At 43.5% G+C, this 14737-nt stretch overlaps 1 protein-coding gene across 1 annotated transcript; it reads right to left on the reverse strand.

Moving 5' to 3' along the window:
* Positions 1–6861: 6861 nt before the first annotated feature.
* Positions 6862–10296, reverse strand: LOC118769676 (major histocompatibility complex class I-related gene protein-like). Its single transcript, XM_036516903.1, has 7 exons — positions 10225–10296; positions 9711–9974; positions 8606–8872; positions 8236–8526; positions 7449–7559; positions 7257–7280; positions 6862–7163 (listed from the first exon to the last, which is right to left on the reverse strand). Exons 1-7 carry the CDS (start codon positions 10277–10279, stop codon positions 7057–7059), a joined length of 1119 nt encoding a protein of 372 aa, XP_036372796.1. The 5' UTR covers positions 10280–10296; the 3' UTR covers positions 6862–7056.
* Positions 10297–14737: the final 4441 nt, after the last annotated feature.

Genomic DNA, 14737 nt, shown 5'->3' on the forward strand with positions numbered 1-14737 from the left:
CTGAGCTTCAGCTGTAATCTAAGCTAATGTGTGCTTTAACGTGGATGTCAGTATGTATGAATATAATGTTGAGGGTGTGGCACTGAGGGAAAAAGGTGAGCTTACCTCCACCTGGGCAAACACCGGGCCTGCCCCTTGGGGTAACAGCAGAGTCGGCCAACCCTTGCTCTTTGTTGTGGTTCGTTCAGATTTTTATTAAAATGGGCTAAGTTCGTTTAGACAATAGTTTTAATTAATGTGACAAAACAAAGAAAAAAAACAACGAACGGTCAAACATCTGAGAAATTCTTCCCACGAGCACTTGGCCTCAGCTTCTCATCGGGACTCCCCCCCTGCCCTTTGACACCACTGCACCTTTTATCTATTTTCCCAGAAGGCAAGCTCCACCCTGTTCCCCAGTGCATGAGGTGTGGTACTGGAAGTGTGGTGTCTAAGCTAAGGTGCATCCCTATCTGTAATACAAGCTCACTGTGAGACTTGCCTCCTACATGCCCCTGATTACACAGCTGGCTTCTGTATCTGTCTGATTTTGTAAAACATTTCATGAATTTAATCTTCTTCTAGCTTCTCTAAGAATGACCTGAACATTTTAGAGATTATACAGTCGTGCAGAATTTGATTTGCATGCATGCATTACACCAGTAACACACCTCACTGTAGCGAAAGGCAAGAGCAGTCACCCCACCTGGCCCTACAGGGTACCAAACCTGCAGCTTGACTGCAATGCCAAAGAGCCAGGCTCATTGGTATGGCAGTCAGAGGGCATACTCAGCCATAATGACAGCACTCTGTCACACTGCCCTCCCCTTCAGGAAGCACGCCCACGCGCTTCACACACAGAGGCGTACCTCGCGCATTCCCCCACCGTACTTCTCCCATCCCAGGGTGCCCCACTCACTAGTGCTTCTCCCATCTCTGGAGTCCCTCACACTGGGGTCAACCTAACCTGGGGTTCCCTCATCCGATGGCTTCACAGCAAGCCATCCCACTTTTGACAACATATGTAGCGAAGGGCGAGAGCAGTCACCCCATCTGGCCTCGAACCTGGGTCTACAGGGTACCAAACCTGCAGCTTGACCGCAACGCCAGGGAGCCGGGTGGGGTGACTGCTCTTCGCTACATATGGTGTCAGAGTGGGATGGCTTGCTGTGAGGCCATCGGAGGCGTGCCCAGTGTGTGAGCCATATGAGGGACCCCCAGGCTAGGGGGGTGCTCAGCCAAAGTGCTCAGCCAACAGCAAGAGGTCATCCTTACGGCATGAATCTAGTCATTCCACAGTAGAGTTACTAAGGAACTCCTCAAGACTAAACTGGGCCATTGCTCCCACCACTAACACACTGTCCACCAGACACGCAAATGCGCAAGGCCACAGAACCCAAACACAGAGCGGGAAAAAAAGAAGGAAACAACAATTCAGAGAAAAAATATCCCGGATGAGCCCCGATTTTATGTTATGTCCCAGATGTGTAATGGCATCCAGGGGTATGGGTGAGGGATGCAACACAAAGGAAAATACCAACCACTGCTGGCTTGGACGGTGCAGAAACGAAAAAGCACAGACACTGGAGCAATGTGTAAGGGTGTGCAATATATTTACAGTAGCTATTTACAACATTTACAACAACAAGCAAACACGGGAAAAGGGGAGAGGACAACAGACGGTGCCAAAGAAAAGAACAAAACAAAAACAACTCTAAACACCTTCACCTGGAACATACAACTGACTACAAAACAAAAGGGTGGCAGAGCCAAACAAAAACCTAACTACACTAACTACCTTAACAAAATATACAAAGGTGGCACCTGCCCCTAACCTGACTCTATACAGAGTGCAACACTAACACAGGGATCCCCCACCTTACCTGCCCTCCTCCCACGATGCAACAAAACCGAGACACAATCCAGAATCACAGTCAGAAAATGATGCAAAGTTAAAAAACAGTTCAGGCAAGTTTGTAAATGTAAATTACGAAAAGAACAAGGGATCAAAACAGCGAGATTTCACTCCAAGAATCCGGCATCTTTAAATTGTGGCGCTCTGTCTCTGGTTGGCTGGGCCAGAACGAGGAGGCAGGAGGCAGCGCAGCGGGATACCTGCGTCAGGAGAGTAGCGAGAGAGGAGAGAGGGAGGAAAACCAAGACGCAGGCAGCCCAGAGCCCACAATCACACAGTGCACCACATGTAACACATGACCTCATTGGATGAAATATCACAAATATCATAATACCACCTTCTTCATGTATTCACAAACAGAGCCGGTCCTCCAATAATACGGTCTACAACACGCATTCTGACTGTGCTAGGTAACTAATAATCCTTAAAAACTGAGCTCAGCTTAACACTTAAAATGTAAAATATCCCCATCCTGATACACAGAATTTATAAAGAGATCATAAAACATTGCCATTTTCCCCCTGTTCCACTTTATGTATGAGCAAAGCATCATTGTAAACTATAACCTGTAGTGCTAAAAGATATGACATCTCTACAAATGCTTTAAGCATGCAAAAACAAAGTGTATAAACACATAGAAAAAATAGACCTGCCATTCAAATAATTAATATCAAAATGAAGCCAACACTAATGATCTACAAATAAATGAAAATATTGGTGAAATAATATTATAATAGTAGTGTGATGTATCCCTGTATGTGACCAAATTTGTTGTCTAAACACTTCCCATTTACTCAGTCAAGAACTGCAGAAGACATCCAGACTGGTGAAGATCAATTTTTTCCCCTATCTATAGATTTAAAAGTCACTTGTGTGGGTCTGTTAATGTGTCACTGTTAAATGGCTGTATACATTATTGTTTCAGTTAACTTAAATGTTCATTACGACTGCTACAAATACAAAGAAACTTTATTTTACACAACCTTGCAAATACTCTCCTTTACTGGTTTACAAACCAGGGAGATCATAAAGTGGCCACAAAAAGTGACAGCAAGGCAAAAAATGAGAAGTACCTATAGCTATCTAAGTTAGCTGTGGCATTTGCTAGCTGCTATGGACAAAGTAGGAGTTGTATTATGTCTACCCAGGTACGGGACCTAAATCAGTCAACAGGTTAGCAGGCTGACTTGCTAACCTGACTGGATAACCTTTCAGAATTTTTTGTTTCTTTAACAACTTCTGGAAATGGTGTCAGTCTTGATCTCAGTGTGACAAAATACCACAATGAGTGAGATCCTCGGATGAAACAACAATGCTACTCATGTTTGGCACCAAAATGTTGAACTAAAAATAAATTATTTCACCATATTACATTACATTACATCACATCATTTAGCAGACGCTCCTACCCAGAGCGACTTACAAATAAGTGCATCACTATGCTAAGAGTAGACATCATAAGGTATTACAAGAGGTCCGTAAGATACAAAGTTAAGTGCTAGGATAGTGTGGAGTTTTTTGGGTTTTTTTGAACATAACAAACATAACAATACATAACAAACATAACAATTGATAGGATAGAAATGTATACATAGGAGGGAAGGTAGGCTTGAACAGATGAGTTTTAAGTTTTTTCTTGAAGGTGTCCAGGGAGTCTGTTTTCCGAATCTCGACAGGAAGCTCATTCCACCAGTGTGGAGCCAGTACTGGGAAGAGGCAGGTTCGAGAGATGCTGCCCTTGTATTTCAGGACATGGAGGCGACTCGAGGTAGCAGAGTGCAGCACTCTTGCAGGCTTGTAGGATTTTATCATGTCCTGTATGTATTGGGGGGCTGATCCGTTAAGTCCCTTAAAGGTTAGTAGCAAGGTCTTGAACTTGGTCCTTGCTGCAACTGGTAGCCAGTGGAGGGACTCAAGGAGAGGTGTCACATGGGCCTGCTTGGCGGACGTTGAACGTCTACTGGGCTACTGCGTTCTGGATGAACTGCAGCGGTCGGATGACATATGCGGGGAGGCTGGCAAGCAGCGAGTTGCAGTAGTCCAGACATGAGAGGATGAGGGTCTGGATTAGATAATAGTCTTTCTTTTGTGTGTGGTTGAATTAGTTTAAGAGGTTTAAGGATCTTTTCATCTATATTAGTGAAAGAATTTATGAGTGGTCATGGGTACAGAATGAATATGTAAATCTCTGTAATACTTTGTAAGACATTTCTGTTAAAAAAGGCAAAGTGAAAGCAAAGATAGACCTCTCACACTTGTTTCTGGCACATGGCTCGCTGCTGTGTTTACAAAACAAACCAGCTCACACAACCGTTTCTGCCACACTGGTCTTCTTGGCTTTATTTGCGAAACACATGAAGCTTTCTGAAGGTCATTTTAAAAACACTGTTAACTCACAGCTGTGTTCCCCACACCATCTCATATATTCCACTACACCATAATGCTCACCCTAGCTCAGCTGATGAGATGAGATGACCAGACCAGGAGGAAGTTTTTCCCATTCCTCCAGGTGGGGCTTCTTGCCCAAGCTCCCGTTTCACTGGCAAGCATGATACTGGTATAACTTCTACTTTTAAACCATTAGGGGGTTACACCTGCCTACCTGTCTACCCGCTTTAAATAGCACAGTCTGAACATGTGATGCTGTTACTAATTGAGCAGTCGGTTTCATGCAAAGGGCACATGTACCCGCTAAAGTGGCCACTCAGCGCATATTGCCTGTATAATCAGCTCCCTCAATGGCAAGTACTTCAACTATTAGCATTCTGTCACCTGCAGTCGGCAAAACACACCTGGAATCTCAGTCCATGGGGTATTGAATCAATAATTTGACCATTGTTGCAACTGGGCTGTTCACACACAAATGCATAGAGATAAGGCTTCTAGTAAGAAACTATCCAGCCCACATCTGAAAAATAGTAGCTGTTGAATACAGATACATTGGAACGTGCAAGCTATACTACTCTCAGCTCTTATTGCTGTTACATATTATTACATGTCATAAATGAACTCAAGAACACCAGGTACCTTTTATTTGTATTATTGTAAACTGTATTGTAAGATTTGGGGAATTTGTAGTATTTGTAAGAATTGGGGAAATAAGACTATTAAATATTGAGAATTATGGAAATTTTAAGCAATCTTCATAGTTCACGGTTCATGGTTCAGTGTGACCATTCTTAACCAGCTCTGACTGGGATGTTACTGCAGGCTTGCTGTGTTTTCAATGTCAGATCATGAGATTTTTCAGGCTCTGATTAGATGGTAATATGAGACACCCTCACCATCCACAAAGGTTCCAGTATTCATGCCAGGTGGCACTCCCTGTTCCTCTGGGTCACCGCTCCATCACCTCATTTATTTTACATTTTTACACGTGTTTACAGGTGCACCTCAGTTAAAGAAGTAGGTGTATTTCAAAAAGCATTTTATTGTAAGAAACTTTGTTTCGTACAATAAAACTTTCTTAACTTTCCCAAAGACTTAAATAATTTGGAACACATGGAAGTGTTCCAGGGCTTCATTGAATGGGGGCAATTAGTAAAATCTTCTTTGCTAAAAACTACTAAACAACATGAAATGCATAAGCATTAAACACACATTTAGTTAACATATCTATCTGAGAATCTTTCTTAATTAATATGCATTAATAGGCACACTTCGCTCACTAGTGGTGTTACTGCTACAGCTTTAATTACAGTCGGAAACGGTAATGCCAACTGCTTTAATGTGCAACTGTTAATGTCTCTAACATACCACACCCACAAGACAATTTTAGAAAATAACTTATTCAGCTGTATATATATATATGTACTATATTGAAAATATATAAATTATTACCATTTTGCTATACTGAAATATACTTCATATATTTATATATCCATTAATATATTGAAATGCATTTAAATACATTCTTGGGGTGAACAACATATTTCTCAATATATTATATTTCATTTTCGTGTGGGCACAGAAGTCTTACCCTTCCTGTTTGATTTTCAATGTCCACTGAAGAACATGAACTACAGTGCATTTTTGCCATTTTTATTTTTGACTTTTTTTCCCCTCACCTCCCAATGCTGTCTCCAATTCTCAGGCAAATACATATTCACATCATTTCAATTTAATTAATCAAATAAATTAGTAAGTGATCTAAAAATTCACCATACAAGCAACAAAGCAACTAAAACTGATATGAAAAAATGATAACATTGTTTCTATACGAGCTTGGCTGTAAGAAATTTTGTTAAAAGACATATCTGTACATGTATTTTCAAATGTAGGTTTTTGTTGACATTTACTTCTGCTCACTCCATTATAATTTAACACACTCCTGTAAAGCCTTGGACATAGCATGTGGGCATGAAAACAATAATTTCAGTATTAGGGCCCTACCTATCTGAGTATGCTGGTTTTCAACCAACCAAAATGGGCTCATGTTACACCTCTCTTGGTCTCACTCCACTGGCTCCCTGTAGCTGCCTGCATCATGTTCAAGGCCTTGATGCTCACATACAGGGTGACCAACAAAACTGCACCTAAGTACCTGAACTCGCTGCTGCAACCCTATGTTCCCTTCCAACTGTTAAGCTCTGCCACCAAACGGTGCCTGGTGGTCCTGTCGCATCGTGGTGTTAAATCACTACCGAGGACTTGTCCCCTGGTGGTAGAATGAACTTCCACACTTCATCCGTTCTGCTGAGTCCCTCTCTGTCTTCAAGAAACATCTGAAGACACAGCTCTTCCGCTCTCACCTGAGCACCTGAAACACTTCCCCCCTAAAAGAACCTCTCATGACTAAAATTATCTCCTACTAAACTATAAAAAAATGGTTTAACGCACCTGTTAGCTTTACCTTCTAGTCTGTACCTTGCCTGGCCAACCTTTGGAACTTTGTCACGCAGTGCTTCTAATATTGTTGACTCTGTATGGTTTTTCGCTTGTGTTGTATTGTACCTCACTTGTAAGCTGCTTTGGATAAAATCGTCTGCCAAACAAATATAAAATGAAATAATTAAACAGATCATAAAAAGGCCTTGCAGCAGAAAGCAAAGCTCACAGCTCTCTTACTGCAGCCCAGCTGAGCCCCCTGGGAGCTAAAGCCAGGTTGGAGCTGGTGGGAGTCTGTGGGGTCTGAATGGGGCGGACCCAGCTGGATCCTGGGGTCATGGGACTCCCATCGGTCTCACATTGTGCTGTTCCTGGGAGGCTTTAGATACTTCTAAACTTGTCTGAAGCAACTCTGAAGCACCTGAAGACTCATCATTCCATTCTGAGGAAAAGAGCAAAAGTTACGCTTTAGATCTGCAGTTGTTACATCTACAGCAAACACTGAACTCATAGACTGGAGAGAGTGAACACTCACCTCCTACTGCTGTGTGCTGCACATCTGAGACAGAACACGAGAAGTTAATGACACAACTTAGTCAGTGAAGTATTCACTATAATAAATATGTTTATGAATCTGTGCAATAATCTTCCTCCCTCTCCATCTCGCTGCCTTCATTCTATGCTGTTCTTAGGTTCGGCATGAACCCCAAACCCTTCCCCATCTTACCAGCACCTCTTTTCTTCCAGATGCAGAGGCCAAGTATGGTGAGTACAAGCGCAGTCAGAACCCCAAATGATACTCCAAGAGGGACCAGATTGTTCCGTGCCGGGTGAAACTCTGTAGAATCACACAGGTGAAAACAGATGCACGGGGAAGTGCAGCTTTTAATTTCTAAAATAAATCTATTGCTTACTTTCAAAAAAGAAATGATCCCAGGGGCTTAAGTTTTCATTTATGTTTCTCACATCAGCTGACATCCAATTTGTTGTCCACACTGCTGTGTGTGACAGTACAGGTGTAGATGTGTCACTATTTTTATTTATTGTTTTGTTGTTTGTAGATTTTGTCATTCTTTCATTCCCATCATAATGGAGATACTGTATTTCACTTCACATGTTGAATCATGTACTGTACATGTCCTTGTTTTTTTCTAGAAAATTTCATGCTGTTTTGTTTAATGTGCTTTGTATTTGAACATTGGATGTTGCTGTGTATAAGAGTGTCTACTAAATGATTAAATGTAAATGTAATATTAATGTAAATGTCTGTGATCATGGTGATAGCCTGTTGGCCCTTGGTCACCATGAAGTTGGAGAAACAGTCACAAGCAGTGAAACAGTACATTGTGGGAACCTGTGTCACACGGCGTACCCAGTGTCACCACAGCAAGATGCAGGTCTGTTGGGAGTTTTTTATCAAACAGTGTCACATGCCTACAACAACAATATTTTAATAGCTGTATAATGTATCCATGCCCCTAAGGCAGAAAATCTTTTTGTTTTTTCTTTCTCACCCCAGCTGACATCCAGTTTGTTGTCCACACTACTGTGTGTGACAGTACAGGTGTAGAGGTGTCTCTCTCTCAGCTCCTCAGCACTGACACTTAGGCTCCTCCTCAGCTGGTACGTCCCGTCCCCGTTGGGCAGGGGTTCCCCCGTGCTCAGCTCCTGGTCTGGGACAGGCTGGCTGTTCTTCTTCAGGGTCATGTTGATGTGTCGGGGGTAGAAGCCAGATGCCAGGCAGGTCACCTCCATCCCCCCAGTGTCTCTGTCCTGTTTATGGATCACTCTCACTCTGGGATGCACTGGAGGAGAAACATAAACATATTGATACAAGCTCATAAATGTAAAAGGCGTGTGAATGGCTGTTTCTGTAGGCCTTACCTTTTCGGTTCAGTAAGTTATTCAGCTGTTGAAGGTGGCTTTTCAATAATGAAGTGCACAGATAAGGAGAAAATGTTTGTGTAAAAAAGTTCTCTGAAGTGTCTTGGCTGAAGTGTTCCTCTATTTCTGGAATGAGACTGTACCAGCCCACAGATTCACTGTCAAATTTAAATATGTCTTCTCCATTGTAAGCATCTACTCTCTTGAATCTCTCTGTGCCATCTGCATCCAGCTCACATCCAGCCAGTCTCTGAACTGTAAGGAGACCTGCAGCGCATGCACAAACACACACATACACACAGAGTTACTGGGGTCATGGTCATCTGAGGAAACAGAATCTGTTATATGTTTTAAGAAAAAAAAATATCACCATAAAATGACTACAGGTTGTGATATATAAAAAAATGGTTTTGGAATTTGGAATTATTGGAATGATGTTGATTTTGGAATTATTTTCACTTGAAAAATAACAGATTATAAAAATTCAGTGTATGCTCTAGAAACAACTGAATATAAAAGAGGTGTGCCTCTGACATATTTTGTGTAAAAATATATTTCCAGAAATCATTGTCATGCCATCTGCCAAATGCCAAACTTCATCTCTTTTCAATGGCAGAGCAGAAACAAGGAAGGATGGAATATTCCACCAAAGAGACACCTCTTAGAGATGAATGAAATTGTGTAATTTGTAAGATTTAAATGTAATTTTAGATTACCTAGGACTTTTGGGAAATTTGGTCAATTTTCTCTTCATAACTTTCATTTCAATTAAAGTTTTCATAAACTTGGTCATAAATTTGCATGTCAAGTTTATCTCCAGTTCAATTAGAACTCCATCCATCACCTAAAATACCCTTTCAGTGACTTAATGTAAAATCCCGGGCAGTTAAGAGTTAAGACTGGTTCATTTCTATTTCAACATGTTCACCAAAGGCAGATCTATTCTGTTTCTCGCAAGTCGACTTGCTGCGTCTGAGTAGCTCATAAATTAGGCTGTCTTTAGCTACATGTCTTTAGCCCCCCCCCCCCCCCCCCTCCCCTTTCTTGCCTGTCCCACCACTGTGCACATGTGATTGTTTCCATTCATGCAGTAACAAGGACTTGCCTCCACTGTGATTATAATGCTCCCTCAGTAGGTGCAGCCTTTGTTTCATTCTGTCTGTGAAAGGATCGATTGCATATTTCCTAATCTCCGCATACTGTAAATCAGTCTCTTCCTTTTCCCAGTTTTTCCATGCGACCATCCTTTTTTCCGCACTGTCATAGTAACCCACTGGAAAATCATCCACCATCTCTACAATGACCATCTCTGGAAATGGTGACGGTCCTGATGTCACTGTGACGAAGAACCACAGTGAGTGAGATCCTCCTGAATGAGAAAGAAATAGTTGTCCGTTACACAATCTCCAAGCAACCTCATTTTCAAATATGAGAGACAGAAAATGAGAAAAACGGACAGCAATTTTTTTTTCCAGCGCAGGCATGCAAACGAAAGTGAAACAAAGTAACGGTTTGCCTTATACAGTTATGAGATATTCGCCACTTTTCATTTCTATTACATTATACTTTCATAACAGAAGTAAAAAAAATACCATAACATCCCATACGTTATAAATTACCTGTGTGAACAATCTTGACCAAAGTAATAAGAGCCAGTAATTTAAACAGAATCATTTTCAAGATATTCGCCAACTGACCCAGCGACAGAACCTAACAGGCACAACAGAACTTCACTCCGAAGGCATTTGCAGGGTGTGTTCTAATTGGCCAGAAAAAAAAAAATATTGCTCTTGATTGGCTGAATACGTACATGGCGAGATTTTTATTGGCTTCTAAGGGGTAAAACACCGCCCACAGTTTTATGTGTTCGTGTTTTTAAGTTGTCGTGGGGTGGAGGGTGATGTGAGAAAAGTTCCAGTGTCACGGCTCAGGCAAGGACTCAGTCGCAGACCACGGGAGCTTCGGGTTCCAGACGCGTTTATTTATATTGCTAGGCAAGATCGTAAACACTAAACAGGCAGGGTCGAGAACCGGGCAAGCAGAATATCGAGCGATCAGGGCAGAGCGGCAGGCAGGAATCAGGTCGAAGTTCTGGCAAGGTCGAATTACGGGAACAGCACACAGACGAAAAACGGCGGGGACGAAACAGGTGAGAAAACACACTGCTACGAACTAGCAACAGGACAGACATACGCAGGGAATATATGGGGCGGGGCTGACGAAGGGATGGGAAGCAGGTGTGCAGGCAATCAGGCGGGTGGAGCCCGGGAGGGGCTAGAACACAAAAGCACATGGACAGGGAAAAACAAAAACACCGCAGCTAGGGGGGCGGAGTACTGACATCCAGTGGTATTAACGGTTAACTTATCACTAAACACAGCCATTTTTTAAGAAATAAACATAATATGCAAGGGTTCAACATACATAGGCCGGTTAACCCTGCGAGTTGTCCGTGAATATTTACAATGGACATACTAGCCAGCCAGTTAGACTCGTTTCCTTTGATTTAATGTTAGAGAGTGAACAAAGTTTGATACTGGACTCCACTGCTCTGATCCAGCCCCCCCCCACCCATTAATCGTTTTTTGAAATTCGTCCGATTCGATATCGATCTGTAAAATTTGTGGATCGATCTTTTAGGCTAATATGCATTTTTTCCGGGTTTTTTCTAGGTTCATTTCCGCAATGGTTAAACATAGCCAGAGAATTAAATAGATGGGCTCTGACATAGCCTAACTGTCATAGGCTATTAAAGGCAAAAACTTGTCGTCATCCTCCATTAGATGTCGCTCTCTCGTTTAACTTCGAATGTTTAATGACCTGCGAACGCATAGAGGAAAACCTGTTACATCAATTTTTTACTGTGATGCGACCTCTCAGTGTTCACCCTGGCTAACCTTACGGTCACACAGACGGCACATGATAGAGACAAAGTGACCAGCTGCCATTAATTTTCAATGAGAGTTGGTGATTTACAGCGACAAGAGACAAGTGGCCGTTGCAAAGCCAACTAGGTGGGGCTAAAATAGACTAGACTCGAGGTCTGGTTTCTGCAAATACTGAGTGATGCTACATGGCGAAGGCAGTGTGACACATGTTGCTGAAACAAATGATGCAACATTTTGGTTCCAGTCAAACATGGAGAAGAAGCTTATCGTGGTAGTGTCATGTTTCCCCATATTCTACAATTTGTCTCTTGATACGTACAGAGATATAAATGAGGTCTATATACATGTGAGACCTAGGCAACAACCTGAGTCTCCAGGATGACACTAAGTGGCCACACCAGCTCAGCAGTAATCAAGCAGGTCTCAGGATTCCCAGGGAAAGATTTTTATTTATTACTTAAGGCAAAAATGGTAGCCACCAATGTTCCTCATAGAGGGAGTGCAGACACGAAAACCAAAACAAAATTCCAATAGAAGAACAAAAAAAAACAAGTTAATAATAACTTAAACAAAATTAACTCAAATTAGCCAACTGCACCCAGCTGCAGCATGCCGGCCTGCACAGACACCAGCTCACCCTCCATTCTGTCTGTCATGCTGACTATATATAGACTCGAACACCCCCTGAACAGGGGAGTCCTAGGGAGTCTATATTCAGAAACTTGATGAATCATATTCAAATAACAGTTTAACAAAACAAAAAAAAAGGTAACATTATATTCAAAATGACAACCACAACAAAATAACAATAAAACAAACATTACATATACTAATAAAACAAACTACCAATATCCCTTCCTCCCCCCCTCCACTCCTACGATGAACCTTCCTTGAAGTTCACGCGAAATCTACGGCGAAACCTCAGAAAAGGGACGTAGTCAGAGCGCGCGCTTCCTCTGACCACCTCCTTCCCCGAGCAGCTGGCTTCCTCCACACACCGAGACCGCGCATCCAGAAGAGAGAGAGAGAGAGAGAGAGCGGGAGAACAAAAACAACCAATGTACACGGTACCTACTTAAACTACAAAACTAAACAAAACGTAACAAGTACTATAACTAAATGTAACGATAACTGGTGGAGTGTTGTTTAATGGACTGAAAACTAAACCTGGAAATCATTTGGAACCACATTACATGGCACCGAACTACTGTGCTGTAGGAAACCGGCTAGCAACTAGTGAGGCACCCATCGTATGCCTGAGCACACCCGCTATGCGTAGCGATCTCCCTGCGTTTATTTTAGGAACGAAGGGACAATGGAGGAGCATCAGTTAGCTTCTCCACATTTCCCTCCCCCTCCGAAGACTCGCATCCAGGGATGCGAGACAAATAGTCAGCAATGACATTCTCCTTCCCTGCTCGATACTGTACCCGGAACCTATAGGGCTGCAGGGCCAGGAACCAACGAGTTATTCTCGCATTGGAGTCTTTCATCCTCCCCAGCCATTGAAGGGCACGGTGGTCAGTTTCCAAGACAAACTCTCTTCCCAGCAGGTAGTATTTAAAGGTCTCTAATGCCCACTTAATGGCCAAGCACTCCAGCTCCACTGCTGAGTAGCGGGTTTCTCTTGGGAACAGCTTCCTGCTCACATAGGCCACTGGTTGCTGGTCACCTGGCTCCTCCTGGAGGAGGACCGCCCCCAAACCCACACCTGAAGCATCCGTTTGGACGGTGAAAGGCTTGCCAAAATCAGGGCTCTGGAGTACTGGTTCATGGCATAGGGCATCTTTCAGGTCCTGGAAAGCTTTCTCCTGCTTGTCCTCCCAGATGATCCTACTGGCTCCCGACTTCCTCGTCAGATCCGTCAGCGCTGCTGCTCGTGTGGCAAAATCTGGCACAAAGCGTCTGTACCACCCAACCAAACCTAAAAAAGAGCGTACCTGCTTCTTTGTCTCTGGCCTGGGACTCTGCCAAATTGCCTCCACCTTGTCCTGCTGAGGTTTGATGACACCACCACCCAGGACATACCCCAAATATTGGGCCTCTGCCTGCACAAGAGAAGACTTCTTTGGATGAATTGTCAACCCTGCCCCCTTGATCTTCCCAAAGACCCCGCTGAGATGCTGCAGGTGCTCCTCCCAGGAGTTGCTATAAATCACAATGTCATCCAAATAGGCAGCTGCAAACCCCTCTGTGCCCACGAGCACCTGGTCTATCAACCGCTGGAAGGTTGCTGGCGCCCCCTGGAGGCCAAATGGCATTTTGCAGAAATGGAATAAGCCCTGGGGTGTCCGGAAGGCTGTGTACGGTCTAGCCTGTTCTGTGAGGGGGACTTGCCAATACCCCTTACACAGGTCAAGGGTGGTAATAAATGTTGCCTGTCCAATGCGCTCAATTAGGTCATCTAACCTTGGCATGGGGTAGGCATCAAACCTGGACTGAGCATTCACCTTGCGGAAGTCAATACAGAATCGGATGCTCCCATCTTTTTTTGGAACGAGCACTACTGGGTTACTCCATTCACTAGTGGAGGGTACCATAACCCCAGACTGCAGCATTACCTCTACCTCTTCCTTCAGTACCGGCAGTAGCTTTTCTGGAATGCGCCACATGGATTGACGCACTGGAGTGGGATCATGGAGTATAATATCATGCTCCACCAGAGCAGTGGAACCCGGAACCTCCTGAAACAGGCCTTCAGGAATCACTTGGGCGAGCTCCTGCTGCAGGTGCTGTGGTAGATGGGAACAGTCAAGACTGGGCCGGTTCTGCCTGGTTGGGAAAAACTGGACTGAATCCTCCTCTTCCCCATCCACCTTCTGCACAAAAAACTGGTGAGGCATATCCCATTCCTTCCATTCCTTCAATAAATTCACATGAAAAGTCTGCCTAGGTTTCCGTCTCTCTGGCATCTCAATTTCATAAGTGGCGGGCCCCAATTGACGAAGGACTGTGTGTGGGAGCTAAAGCCAGGTTGGAGCTGGTGGGAGTCTGTGGGGTCGAAATGGAGTGGACCCAGCTGGATCCTGGGGTCATGGGACTCCCATCGGTCTCACATTGTGCTGTTCCTGGGAGGCTTTAGATACTTCTAACCTTGTCTGAAGCAGCTCTGAAGCACCTGAAGACTCATCATTGCATTCTTAGGAAAAGAGCAAAAGTTACGAGACACCTGAAGGCTTTAGATCTGCAGTTGTTAGATCCACAGCAAACACTGAACTCTGGAGAGCATGAACACTTACCTCCT

This window comes from Megalops cyprinoides, chromosome 22, assembly GCF_013368585.1.
Source record: "Megalops cyprinoides isolate fMegCyp1 chromosome 22, fMegCyp1.pri, whole genome shotgun sequence".
NCBI classification, from domain to species: Eukaryota; Metazoa; Chordata; class Actinopteri; order Elopiformes; family Megalopidae; genus Megalops; species Megalops cyprinoides.

Coding starts and splice junctions, on each gene's coding strand:
- LOC118769676 (XM_036516903.1), bottom strand. CDS start 10,279: ATGATTCTGTTTAAATTACTGGCTCTTATTACTTTGGTCAAGATTGTT. Junction 8,873..9,710: donor GCATTATAATCACAGTGGAG/GCAAGTCCTTGT, acceptor CATGCGCTGCAG/GTCTCCTTACAGTTCAGAGA. Junction 7,560..8,235: donor CAAACTGGATGTCAGCTGGG/GTGAGAAAGAAA, acceptor GTGATTCTACAG/AGTTTCACCCGGCACGGAAC.